The 14,468-nt window shown below is 43.0% G+C and overlaps 1 protein-coding gene and 2 non-coding genes across 10 annotated transcripts in view; all 3 read left to right on the top strand.

The window, feature by feature from the left end:
• CASK overlaps positions 1–14,468 on the top strand; it is a 39,275-nt gene that overhangs the window by 12,733 nt on the left and 12,074 nt on the right. For 2 of the 8 annotated variants that reach the window (NM_001104392.3, NM_169971.3), the window contains exons 1-3: positions 1,253–1,325; positions 2,208–2,343; positions 4,767–6,258. The exons of 4 other annotated variants lie outside the window; for them this stretch is intronic. In NM_001104392.3, the coding sequence (NP_001097862.1) occupies positions 5,878–6,258 (381 nt within the window). In that variant the 5' untranslated portion in view covers positions 1,253–1,325; positions 2,208–2,343; positions 4,767–5,877. Of the gene's footprint in view, positions 1–1,252; positions 1,326–2,039; positions 2,344–4,766; positions 6,259–6,552; positions 6,614–14,468 lie in introns of those variants that run through there. 2 more of the 8 variants (NM_001104393.3, NM_169970.3) reach the window with 2 other exon arrangements.
• mir-4969 (mir-4969 stem loop) lies at positions 11,271–11,428 on the top strand. Its single transcript, NR_048457.1, has one exon. It is a non-coding gene; the product is annotated as a mir-4969 precursor RNA (primary transcript).
• Positions 11,611–11,715, top strand: mir-999 (mir-999 stem loop). The gene has a single exon (NR_048455.1). It is a non-coding gene; the product is annotated as a mir-999 precursor RNA (primary transcript).

Genomic DNA, 14,468 nt, shown 5'->3' with positions numbered 1-14,468 from the left:
TATTTTAAAATATCTAGTGACTTTCAGAAGAATTTGCGCAATTTTTATAACCGTCACATTATGCAAAAAAAAAAAAAAAAAAAAACAATTTCGGCATTCTTATATTCATTAAAATCAATTTGAACCTGAAAAAATATTACGAATACGACACATAAGTCAGGTTTTTACATACAAAAAAAGGACAACACTGCGTATGAGTGATAAACTTTGAAAGCAAGTGCTGTTATGAGTTTTTTATGACTTACTTACACCAAAAGTGCTGTTTTTATAACCTTAAATTACACTCGAAAGCCCGGGTCCACCCTGCTGTTCACAATACACCTATTTTGGCCAAGTTTTTTGGCCACCGCTCGCTCACCAATCTGCAGCTGCAGCGTCCTGATGAAACGCTGATGCTGCTGCTGCTGCTGCTGCTGATGATGATGATGATGATGATGATGCAGGAACGGATGATGTTGATGCTGATGATGACGCCAGCGTTGACGTTGGCAATGATTGGGTTAACGACTACGTGGCGCAGACATTGTGCCATAAATTACGAATATTTGCACGCTTGCCACGTTGTGCGTTAGCCGAAAAGGCGGTGGCAGAGCACACTGGCCTAGCTGGCCAATTAGTGTGCTCTAAAACGATGGCAGCCATTTTAGATAGGCTTTTAATTAAGATTTGAAGCATGATTTTAAGCATGAAGCAACTTCGAGGACCCACGTTGCGTATTAGCAATATATTTTAATTTCGTCGGAAATGTTTTTAAAAATGGTTTTAAAAAACAATGTACTATAACTGAAATATTTATACTTAGGGAAATTACCTCTGAATTAGTTTCCATTTTGAATTCCACCAAAATTACAATTATAAACGATACTTAAATGGCTTTAGACCACTGTGCAGCAGCAAAATCGTCTGCGATTGCCAATGAGTGAGGAATGTGGCTGCCAGACAGAGACCACTACTGCGCATGTCCGCAGCTGCAGTTGGCGTCGTCGTCGGCTTCGCTGCCAGCATCCTGCATCCCACAACAGATTCAGCAAGCAGCACAGAAGTCAGGCCACCAAGTCAGCGAACACTAGTTGTCGCGCTCGCACACAGGAAATTGATTGGGGGCAGCGGGCTGCATTCAGCTGAAAGTCAAAAAGAGAGAGGGAGAGCAAGGCCAGGCCAGGAGAGCAAGGACAAGCAGTGCGGAGCAAAAGAGAGCGACAGCAAGGACAGGACAGAGAGCTTCAACTGGATGCTGACAGGATTCGAGGATTCAGTCTATAATTGTGCACCTTGCTGACTGGTTCTGTGCCAGTTTAACGCGAGCCCTTGCCTGGACAGCACGGGTATACAGTAGCAGCAGCATCCGCAGCAGCAGTAGCCGCAGCAGCAGCATCAGCAAGCAGCGCCCGCAGCACCACACACACGCACAACGGCTGCACACGAAAAAAAACGCACACACGCACACACTCCAGTGAGTTGCCATACGGCGCAGCGAAATGCAAAAAACTAGGAAAATCACAAAAGAAAAAGTCGAGAAAAACGGAAGACAGCGAGCAAACTAAAGTTTTGGAAAGCCGAAAAAAAGCGATAGAAACTTTTTAATTGCAAGCAGTGCAAACTTTCGTTATCCAACAAAGTTGCGCGCAAAAAAATGTGGGCAACATAAAAAGTGTAAAGGCAAACGCATTGATTTTCACACGGAAAATTCTCACACAGATTTTCACAAGAGTGGAAAAAATAAGTGTGCGTGGTCGTTTTGGCGACTTTTTTCGCAGCCTCTCTGGTTTCCTGCGAATTTTTTTCATACTGTCCGATCCGGTCAGCTTCTGGCCTTCTTTGGCCCCCCGCTCCCTCTCTGAGCTCTTGGTGTGTATGTGTGGGAGTTTCTGATTTCTCTCTTTCGAGAGAGGCAGGTCCCGCTAACGCTCTCTTGGAGAAGCAACAACCGCAACAAGGATAAGGCAGCGACGCCAGCAGAGAAACCATTTCGACCGCATTGCCAAATCGATTTGCTAGAAACGATTATCAATGATTTCACGAACGCGCCACCAAAATTCATTCCTCAATTGAATTAAATGAATCGCATTTCGCCTACGTTTATCTGTGTGCGTGATTTTCCGTGTCTGTGCGTGTGTGTGTGTGCTGATGTCTGCGGTGTAAATCAAATGAAATCGGTGCTGAACAAAAACTAATCAAAATCAATTTATTCCGAAACAAAACTACAGCCAGTGCAAGCAAAAAAAGCTAAATAAATTAAAACAATAAAGAACAAAAAATATGTACTCCTTAATTCATTAAAGCAGAAAAACCCCTGAAAACACACAACGAGTTAGATACGCACAACAACAACATTTCGTTGCAGTAAGTACTAACATAAAAAAAGAGCGTAGAACACCTTAACGAAAATCCACCCACCACCCACGCACCTGCAAACTTGGAATTCCTCAACAAACTGAAGTTCGCTTCACTTCACTTTGCCACTCAGCACAGCCCCGCCCCCGTTTCACCATCCCCTCGCCATCCTATGCCATTTCCGTTTGCCTTATCAAAAATGTGTATATATACACAAAGACTGGGAAAAGCGGGGAAAAAGGGGAGAAGCCAAAGAGAAGCTGCAAGAGAATTCAAACTACAGTGGTCGCGTTGAAATTAGAATTTTCATTTACTCCATCGCAGTACTTCTGCTCGAGTCGAAGATCCTAGATTTGAATATTTACCTGCGACGGCAGGTTGGTTTATTTTGATTGAAAACCGAGTTTAAGATGGGCCAATATTATCATAGAAAACATATGCTATCAGCTTAATGCTGTTGAGAGGATGAAGCGAAATCGCTGCTTGTTTGCTCTTGAATACTGAAATGACTTCATCCTGTTAAAGACTGTTTTTAGCAACAAATAAACAATGAAATATTTGATACCCCCAGCTAGTTTTCCAATGATTTGCGGTCTTAATTGAATTGATTGGTAAATAAAAATATTCAAGGAGCACTCGAATCACTACCAATTAGAGGTAAACTGATGAAGCGACCACTGTGCTTGAAAATTCGTGAGATTTTTATTTGCCCTGTTTTTCCTTTTCATTTTTTCCGTTTCCACTTGGCACCGCAGCTTTTTGCCAGCGAGTAGCAAGTGCAGCTCAGTAGTTTAGACGAAGTCCTCCATTTCCCCACAGGTCCTTGGTCCTCAGAATCCAGATAGACTGGTAAAACTCACTCAACTTAGTTTTTATTTTGTCTTGTTTTTTTTTTTTTGTTTTTCTGGTCTGCTCGTTTTGCTTTCTTTCATACTTTGCTGCTTTCTCTCTCAGTGTTTCTGCCATACTTTCTTTGTTGGTTTTTGAATCTTTTATGAATTGAATTTGGTTGTTTTGAACGCGTATGTTCCGCTGCAAAGTTCCAGCTTCCACGGCAACGCGGCTTCCACGTCCTTGGCTGACTTCCTGCCCCGCAGGATAAAGAGAAAGCCAAAGCCAAAAGCCAGAAGAAAAGCAGGACGACCAGAAGCCAGGACGAGACTGGCACGTTCCCATTCAATTATGGGCGGCATGTGGCACATTAGCATTCAGCGGAAGCTGCGCCAAAAGCAAACATTTCAACGCCTCCCGGTTCGTGGGTTCCCTCTTTTATTATGCGAATATTATTTAAGCATTCACAATTCCGTTTTAATTTAATTCGATGCCAGCGATGGCAGACTTTCGGCAGTCAGTGTGTTTGGAATTTGTTGAAAACTATTTAGCATAAATAGTCTCCGCCTGCGGTACCGATAGTCGCCTGGGAATTGCCTGGCAATGGAGTCCTTGGGAGTCCTCTTTATCTCCTCAGCCCTCCTCTTCCGTCTTTATTAGCGCATATAATTTCCCGAGTTCCATGTTTTCTCCACTCCTCTCGATTTTTTTTTTTTGTATTTTAGCTTTTTTTTTTTGCTTCACAGTCTTGTTGTCCTCCCCTGCCGCCGTTTTTATTTTTATTTTTAAGGCTTTTTCCCCAAACGATTGCCTTTTGGAACCGTTTAGATAAAACGCCCCGTTCCGCCTTCGCCTGCCAGCCCACCAAGTTCTGTTTCGCTTTCCCCCTGGGACAACACAGGTTTTTATATTGTAAATTTTTATTTTTATCTCTGAGGCATATAAAATACACATTTTCAGTTGCCTAGACAGTGAGTTTAATTAAAACGAGGCGAGGAATAGAAAACTGTCTACACAGAAACAATGCATAGTTATAGGGCCTAAAAACAAAAGGGCACATGGATTAAATCTTGAATATATGTGTATGAAAATAGACAATACCTTTGATATAATCAACTAAACAGATGAATGTAAATGATGCTAAAATCGTAGGAACTTTAGACTTTCCACAAGTATCTGTACATTGGCTATTGCGAAACGATTTTGTAGGCCTTTTCATTTTCAAATCGATTTTCCCCCAGTGCATATTACGCTCCATTTGGTTCCCATCTGTTTCGTTGATTGCTTTCGGGGTTGGAGATTTCGATGGAAGGTGGATGCGAGGTTGCCTATCGTTTCACTAATTTCAATTGTACAGGTGTGTGTCTAAGGGATTAAATATTTAATTTATTTGTATTAAATGCGAAAACAAGCGTTTCTGGAAAGGCTCTCAGCGGCGTGCAACATTAAATTAAAATTCCTTAAGCCCGAAATTCCTTTTCCCGCTGTGCTGAGTTTGTATATAGTTAACACCCCTTGAATCCCCACACACACACACCCACACTTCGCAAGTCGAATAAATTTCGTTAAATTTTGAGCTTTTCAACGATTTTCCTTTGCAGAAATCGCATGCTAGAAAATTTGAAAATATAAAAGCTAAACCAAAAAACCAAAACAAAATCAATTCAAAATTAAATTCAAAAAGTTGCATCAAATTAAAACACACACACATCTATATAGAGAACTCAATAATAAAGCAAGATTAAAACCAAGTTAAACCCCAAATACAACAAATTAATTACAATTGTGATGAACAAGTTAATTGCATCAATTGCAGCACATAAAAACTAAAGCATTAAAAATAGCCTAAATCGAACAAAAGTATATATTTGCTGCCCAGGCAGGCTCAATTAAAAAGGATACAATAATTTATTGCCACATCAACTCAGCGTCGTGGGATGCAGATGCGAATGCACATACAGATGCAGATGCACATTGGATATTGGACGAATCGGACACATTATATTACCAGTGATAGCAACAGAATTTACATAACCATTAATGAATAATAGACAACAGTAATAAGCAAGCCCCAACAAAAACCCCGACAAACCAAATTGTTGTAGACTATAAAGCATCGCCCAGTTTCTTGTTGTTGATTAATCATAATTAAATAGAAGTTGTTGTTGGAAAAGCTGTGATCGCAGAAGGGAGTCTACGCGGATGACACACATGACAAAGCAAAAACCATTGTTAACAAACCGAAACAATACAGAGAGTTAAAACCATAAACCTGTAAGCAATGCTTGTTGGCCCAAACGCTGAACACAGTGAGAACAGCATAAGCCACATCAGCACACTGACACTGGCACTGGCAGCTCCTGGCCTAAACCACATATCAAGAGGCTAGAACGTGCTGCGCAGCGCAGGGGGGAGCAAACCAAGAAATCCCCCAAAGGACACAACATTTACCCGCGCCACTCGTCGTCACCGCCCCCGCATCGCCTGCAATGCTCTGGTAGCCAAGACAGTTTTACGGTGGATCACTACTGCGCCGGCGGCGACCCACAAGCAGCGGCGGCATCTGGACCTGGAGCGGCTGGATCTGGAGCGGGCGGCGGGCCATCGCAGCAGGCGGGTCAATGGTCCAATGCGGCGATCGGCGGCGGCGTGACCTCTTGCGGCGGCGGCGTCGGTGGCGGAATAGTGCCCCAATCCCACCATCCCATTGGCATGTGCCAGCATCATGGGCTGACATCACAGTCGTTGATGTCCGGTGGCTCGCACATATCCCTGCTGGGCAGCAGCGGCAGCAGCGGTATGAGCGGCAGCGGCGTCGGCAGCAGCGGTCAGAGTGTCCCGCAATGTCCCGCCGCTGTGGCAGCCGCGGATGCCGCAATGATGGGCTCCAATGCCGGCGGCCATTGCCGCAGCCTGAGCGGCCTGAGCTCGATCAGCATACCGCCGCCGCCGCCGGCGCTCTTCAATCCGTGCAGCTCGGCGCTGTCGCTGCAGCAGGCGGCGGTAACCAGGTGGGGACCGCGCACCTCCTGCCCGGTCCACAGTCCGTTTCGTGTGCGCGTGCCGAACGGCTCCATCTGCTCCGGACACCAGGTGAGATGAGGCGTCTCTGATCGTGATGTAAATGTACATGTATTTTATCCGAGGGCTGGTCATATATCGGCCATATAAAACCCCCAATCAGTCGCTAAAATCCGTTGACTAATTCAGCTTGCCACAATATGATTATTGCGCTTTTCAGTTTGCCATCTAGAAATTGTACATATTAATTGTATCTGATATGTAGCTTTAGTTGCCCAACTAATCGCATCTTGACTTATGTCTCTTTGTTTCTTCTCTTTTCTCTTCCCAAAATGGCTTGCTCACTCACTTTTCTCGGACCGTCAGGTAAGCAAATCTAAGCGGAAACTCAGCATTTTGGCAGTACTGCGAAATGTGTCAACGACATGTAAGATTATTTTCATTTGGCCAGCCCAAAAAGACCAAAAAAGAAAAAAAAAAACGCACACAAAGATCAGGAAAATACGCATACCGCATATGCACACTTACACGAAACAGACCGCACAGGACAACGTGGGGGGTTTCATGGGTTGTTGACTGTTTGCCTAAACAGAAAACACATTGTGGTCATTGAGAGCTATCGTCTTTGAGATGATGTCTTTTATTTTTGTGAATTGATTTCATAAATAAGTGCCCTGAATCCTCTTAAAATTATTTATCCTGTACACTGCAAGGATACTTTGCACAAATCCTATTAAGTGCAGTAGTTCGCTTTGCTAAAGTAAATACAAGTATTAAATAGATTTCCCTAAATCCTAGAAGACTGACACATATGTATTTAAGTAAATTGAATTTTAAGTCAAAGTGTTGTCAAAGCTATTAGATAAGTTATCAGTATGCATGTATGTATGCCCACGATTTTCTTTGGAGAAAAACAAGTTGCTTGGCTAGCATTATGTATTTTATACAAGGAGCTTTAAGTTGAATGGTGCAGTAAACCCAAAGAAGCTGGCCACTTAAAAGCTTTCTACAGTATCATAAAATGGGCACCTCGCTTTATATTACAATTCTTGGTAAGAGATAATCCGAACACAAAAGGAACATCCATAGCAACTCTCGCTGGGCCCTCGGCTCACATAGTTTCGCAAATTATAAAGAGCTCGATTCACATGATTGCCCAAGCGGTGACCCGGTTACCTTTTTTTTTTCTGCGCCTGGGTTAGGGTCCTTCCAGGTCCTTTTGCGCTGGGCTTGGGGTTTTTGGGCCTTGGTTTTGGCTTTGGCTTTGGGTCGCTTTTCCTAAATCAGCGACAGGCGCAGGTTTTTGCTTGACTGCGCCGGGCATAAAACAGGGCCAGGAATAAACTATGATGTGGCAACAGAAACTAGAACAGCGACAGGGGATCGACTATCAGAAATCCCGGCCTTTTGTGACAATTGCCATTTAACGTTGTTTTCCTTTGGCTTGCTTTTCTTTTGGGCCCTTTCGCTGCTCGCTCTACCTCTACGTTTTCCTTTTCCCGCACCCCCCCGGTATCAAATTGAATGTCACTAATGCAATTAGTTCACACAAAATAATTCTCTTCCACTCGATTATAGAGCATAATATGCTCGTTGTCATTTATTATGAGAAGCCAAGCGAAACACGCACAAGGAGCACAGTTACGGAGCGAATCATATGCAAAGTGGGTTGCCTGAATGAATGTCGAGGGGCGGGCTTTTCCAAAGGTTCCACTGGCTCGGCAGGTTCCGAAGGTCGCTGCGACACAGGACCATTACGCCTTTCAATTTTTGCGCTAGGGCAAAATTTACATAAATATTACACAAGAACAGGCCACTGAATGTGGGTTGGTTGGCTGCCGGAGTAGGGCGGTTTCCAAAAAGGGCATGAGGCATAGCAAATAGGCTCGTTACGCTGCCGGCAGGCTGACGGTTCTGAAAGATCATCCCGCCAAGGGCGACCAGCAAAAGGTGTGGTCACCAACGCCTCAAATTGAGTTCCAACTTTTTTAAAAAGGGAATTTTACAGCGCACTAACTATAAAAGGAACGAACTCAGCACTGCATAAAGCTTAGGCAGAGTCTTAAACTCTGGCAATGGAGTTGGCCAAAAGTTGGGCACTCTTAAAAAGGCAAAGCCTTAAGACCTTCAAAAAGTTTTCCTGCGTGGGTGAAACGAACAAGATTCTTTGATAATTTTGGTCATTTAATATGGGTAGTTCACTTGCCATTGTCCTGACAACCTATCAAAGGTAAATGGGGCTCAACAATACGCAAAGTTTCAAACTTTTTAAAAGATTTCGTCAAAAATTGTGATTAATCAAATTGATTACGAACTTAAGTTTGAGGTCTGTAAAGGAAAACGTGGCTAAAAGAGGAATATATTCTCTTCTTTCCATTTTCAAAACCTTTATAACATAACTAAAATTTCACGACTTATATCTATGGAAATATATCTTTCTCATTAGCCGCCAGAAAGCCCTTAAGTCAAAACCATTTCTTTTGATTAACTCCCTTGAGGTGTGCCCGTAAACATATTGTTGGTATTTTATCTAAAGTATCCGACAAATGATTTCAAAAATGTCTCTCATCGCGAACATTAGCCGCCTAAGTACCTCAAATTTGATGCCACAATGCATGAGAGAATTTGTAATTTTCATGGAGAGGGAGAGAGGGAAGGGGGCTGATTGTGGAGATTCGAGACTAACTAACTTACACCTGCCTGATGGTGGCCGTCACAGTGTGTGGCACATGCCACATGCCGCACATACCCCGACCACCCACAACACGCACACATTCACGAAAGTGTTGTCGTACATTTAGCATTCCCTCTGGCAAGCATACAAAAACTTTTATCTTGATAGAAGGACTTGAGTAACGCTTTTTTTCGGGCTACCGGCCCCAAAAAAAAAACTGCCAAAGAAGAATAGAATGCGAAGACAGGGCAAGGAAATGGAAAGGAAAATGAACGGACGAAAACTGCCTAACTGACAAAGTGACTGGGGGACTGGTGGACCGAAGGACCAGCCAACCCACTGACTGACTGAAGCCTTGACACTCTTCATTTGTGAATGCGTTAATTGCGCCCGAGGATGTTTGTATGCGAGCATTAGAGTGGATCTTAAGTGCGTGTCCAATTTTCGGCACACTTTTCGGCCTTCTATAAGTTGGCTTAAAGTTTTGAACGAAATGTAGGCTAGAACTCCAAATAAAAAAAAAAATTTTATAGACTGACTTATGAGTCGTATTAGTAATTTAGAACAAGAAAGTATACATTTCTTACACGCTTAACCCATATTTTACATAAATTTCAAAATGTTATTTAATTTCAAAAGCCTCATTAAAATTCCATCCAATTTGTTAAATGGATTACGTGTCGTATGAGTAATTTTTTGAAAATTCGTTTTTCAAAGCCCCAAAATTTGAAATTAAATTTGGTTAGAAAATGTTAATTGTATAGGTAATGCGAGTTAAATTGTCAAACTCTGCCATATGTTGGTCCACCCTACAAAGGACGTGTGTGTTTGCCCCTGATGAGCATGCTGCTGGCGATGATGATGATGAACAAGCACAATGGCCTGAAACAAGCAGTTAGAGCCTGTAAGAACAACAACAACGGCGATTACAAGCAGCAAGTGTGTACATTATTTTGCAATTTAACAATCCACACCCCGCGCAGGACTACACACCCCCTGTTTTCAAGGCAAGCATAAAACAACAACTTGAGGAAAAGAAAACAAAGAAAAAGTTATAGGGAATGGTGGCGGGGGTGGGGGGAAAGGGAAAGCAAGGAGAGGGGATAAAGAAAGTATGAAAAAAGTAAAGAAATAATTAGTTTACTTGTTACGAAAGTGAGTTATCGCCCTTTGTGCCGCTGCAGCCGTTGCGGCGTTGTTTGCCTAGTTGAAATTGAATAAACAAATTTTACATGCCGCACACACACGCGCACGCATAAGCGCATGATGTACAAACACGCACACATAGACGATCTGTCGAGTGTGCAAAAATAATAATGTGTGTTCGCACACACTCACACTTACACCCCCACTTACACACTTAGAACAGCTCAGCAAAGAAAGAGGAGACATGGCGGCTATAAAATTACATTTACATATGCAGATCTGCATGTGAGTGTCCTGTTGCGTGGGTGTGCCTGTGTGTGTGTGTATGCGTGCTAAGAAGAAAGTGTTGCCTACCTAACGGCGTCATTAGTCACACGAATACAATGAAAGCGAGTGAGAAATGGCACACTTACAGAAACGTTTTTCCTCAATGGCATAGGTAAATGGAGATGTCTTAAATCGGCATAATTCCATGCTCACAACAAAATGCATTGTCTGATTTACATAGCATATACATATATTTTCCAAAAGCACGCACAAAATGTTTTTGAGTCCAAGGACATTTTCCATTTCGTTCATATCGCCAGTTGTTAAGCTTCTTACTTTGATTGCAAAGTATTATCATTTTTAAAATGTACAAATCAAAGAGTATCTTTAATTTCTTTTCACAAAAAACCAGAAACAAATGAAAATCGAATGCAAACCGTAGCACACGCAGTACCATCTTTTTAAAAGTCATTCAAAGCTTTTGAATTCACTTGGTAATCCAATTTTTCAATTCAATACCATTACATACAGATTTATTAAGGTAGAAAAACCTTTCTGCGAAATTAAAACAGATTGGGGGAAAAATCGAAAGCTGACCCGCTGAAAACATACGGCACTCCGACAGGAAAAAGCCCATATTTAATATGCAGAAGCCATATTTTTTTTTTTTGAGTGTGTGGCAGAAATGATGGAGAAAGACAGATGGGAGGGAAAATTGGGAGGTGGCAAGGTGAAAGCGATGACAATATGTTTCGCCCACGGGAAGGAGACCCCGTTTTCCTTTGCACCGCTGATAGATGCCGACGATAAATGCATAATATGCACGCACACACAGGAAATTTGTGGTTGTTTGCCGCTGCCTCAGTTGCTGCCAGTTGGCAGTTGGCAAAAACCAAAACACGACACCAAAAACCGACAACGAAAAACCTTTTGTTATGAAAATATCAATAAATACATATATATATATATATATATACACACATATATATATGTTTTTGTATGGATTTTTCGGCGTGGCGGTAAATTGAATGATGAGTGGGAGGATGTCGCTGCCATTGTTTGGTTGATAAGGGAGCCTGGCGCACTATTACCTGGCTCTCTGAAACGAGAGCCCACCTGTCAATCAATACCACCCCGCCGATGCGACATCATCATAATAATCATCGCCTTTGCCATCGTCATCGACGCCATCGTCCTCATTATTATCGTCATAGTCATCGTCAAACATCACCGGCTGCTCGGGTAAAGGACATTGTCTGTCAATAATAATGCCAGCTAATAGGCAGGAAGTGTTAGCCGCCGCCGCCGCCGACGCTGTAGCCGATGAACGGAGAAGAAAGGATGCCGCTCAATTACCCCGACATAGTCATACGGTGAATGTTGTGTATTGGAGACCAATGTTAACTGTAAGACTGTGTCTCGGTGGTTGCCAGCCCAGCCACACAGCCCAGTATCAACTATACGGATCGCTTCCCTTCGCATCGCATCGCATCGCTTTGAATCCTATCGCATCGCAGCCAAAACCGGATGTATATGGTATGTGGAAGTGAAGACGGCCGGACCGCAACAATAAGTTCGGCCAGGTGATAAGTTACCGATAGCACAACTCGGCTGGCAAGTTTCATGGACTAACTCCACGGAAAGCTGGGAAACTGCTGCTTATCGTTGAATGCGCGACACGCAACAGACAGGCTAGCCCGCAAATGTGCTGGGTCCTTTGAGATGGAAATTCGGTAGCTCGGGGAATCCTGGGAGCTCTGGGAGCTCACTTGAGCCCCGGGATGTGAGTTGTGAGCCAGACCTGACAGCTTGACAGCCGACTGGTGCACGCAGAAATACAGACACACACACACACACACACACAGCCATCAGCTCCAACTTTAAAAAGCTTTTATTCCGAGCTCTCACCCATACCGAGTGCTCTTCAAGTTCAAGGGTGTATAGGGTTTTGAGTGGAGAACATAATAGGCCCAATTCACTTCATTTTGCCCAAAATCAATGATTTACCTTTGCAAATAGTTGGGTGATTTTTTTTTTTTGTATTTATTAGCAAAGAGCAATTATCTTGCTGATTGGATAGCTTTATTTTCGAAATTCACTGTGACAGCAGGTCGTTTTCATTTTTAAAAAACAAACACGAACACAATGTCACGTGTTTATTTTTTGATTTTCACATTATTCGTTAGGTCACATAGCATTTTTTTTTAGATTTTCGCTTTTGATTTCAATTGTCAAGTATTGCGTTTTATATTATTTTTGGGCAATTAGCTTGATACAAAATTTAATTAATTTTTTTGAGTAAACATTTGGATTTCGTCTTTATTTGTTGGGCACTCACAAAATGGATTTCCAAAGTATTTTTTAAATGGTATCGTTAATTCGAGAAGTGAACGCCCACCTGTTTTAAAGTGGAGAGGTGGCAATGAGCTGGGATTAATTAAGCCAGAGAAGATTCATTTGGCGGTCGGCTCACATATGGGGTGCACTTAATCTTTGCCACGACCTCGGGCGTTGTTGTCGCTGCTCCAAACCCGATAAGGTGCCAAATGTGGTGAACTATCCTAGCGGGCTTCGCCACAAAATGGGATTAACAACTGAAAGCTCGTACGACCTGGGAAACCTGGGAGCTGGGGGCTCGATGCTCGGTAGGTTTGGGTATCTGCCACTGGCGAGTGCCCATGGAACTAATTAAAATTCGGCATTAATCCAGATGATTCAGCTGTCAACGGCTGCTGCCCACCTCTGGCTGCTCCGCGTGCTGTCTGTTTTTTCTGCCCACCTCCAAAATCCCCGAAATGGATGCGGAAGCCATTCGCAGTCGCGCGTACGTGTGTAATTGACGTGTGGCCTGGAATATTAAAGAGAGAAGAATCCTAGAGTATCGCCACCCCTCTTTCGGAAGGGAAAAAAAATTGTTATATATATCCTGCTTTCTCGCATTCCCCAAACCATCCTGGCCATGCTGTGTAATTATTAAAACCAACAAATAACGTTCGTGTGGTCGGTCCTAGGCTCACCCACAATTGGTGGATGGGTGGTTTTCGGTCGGTGGTTGCTGGTCCGTTGGTTAGTGGCTTAGCATAAAGCTGGAAAAATGACCAGCTCCCTGGATGGACTGGCCCACCAACAAACGACCTGACTCAGCTGCAGTTGATGGATAATTGGCGGAAAAATAGCTAAAAGTGTAAAACAAAGCTGAGAAATATGATTACTCAAAGCATTAAGTATTTTTAATATCATACCTTAAGAGCTGCAGCTATTCACTGTTTACCTTTAGATTGTTTGCTTGTTTGTTTGTTTTGAACAGTCACTTGAATGTCTTGTTAATTTTCCTTTAAAATATTAAATAGAAAAGGATATGCCAGAATTGGAGTGTGCTTCGTTATAAATCCTAAGTGTCATGAACATACAATTAGTACGCTGAAGTTGCGAGTCAATTACACGACTTCGCTTAAAATAGCTTCTGTATTAACAACTCGAACCTTTGAGTTTACTTATTCAGAGCTCAAGATTTTGTTTGCCAAAGTTAGTTTTATGTCAAAGACTTGTGCAAAATTTATGGACAACTTTGCCGTTTGAATTATTGAAAAGCCAGTGCTCCGCACTTAGGTTCTTAGTCGAAAATAGCGCAAAGTGAGAGTGAAACCTAGTTGTTTGCGACTAATAAAAGTTGTCGTTGCTTTTGGCTATGGTTGGAGATTTTTTTTATATCCCGGCTGCCGTCCAGTTTCCGGTGGAGTTCACCTCTGATGTGCCTGCTGCCTCAGCAGCAAACAAACAAAGCTCTGGGCTTTTTCCAGCACGGGATGGGGTTATACTGATTGTTTAGGGCAGGACCTCGGAGAAGCGGGCAAGTGGGGAAATGGGGAAACTCGGGACCTCGGCAAAACTTTAACAAGCGCTTAAGTATTAATCATGGAAATCAGAGGCAGCTGTGGGCCACTCCCACTCCCCACTCTCCATGCCACTCCCACTTCTTTGTGGGTGTGTGGTTAGTGTGTGTGGGCCAAAAGTTTGCCACGTTGGCTATCAATGTCACAGAAACGGAGCGCCTAATGAGGCATTAAACTTAACTGCTCAACTTTGCGCCTGTCAAGCGCTTATTAAATTTACCGTTTTATTGGTCCACCAACTTGGTGTTAAATATGGACCAACCAACCTAGCCCCCACCCGCCTGCCTTTTCAGTGGTCAGTG

The sequence above is a fragment of the Drosophila melanogaster genome, chromosome 3R (genome assembly GCF_000001215.4).
Source record: "Drosophila melanogaster chromosome 3R".
NCBI lineage: Eukaryota > Metazoa > Arthropoda > Insecta > Diptera > Drosophilidae > Drosophila > Drosophila melanogaster.
The sequence above is the reverse complement of the archived record's forward strand: the minus strand, read 5'-3'. Positions and strand labels throughout refer to the sequence as shown.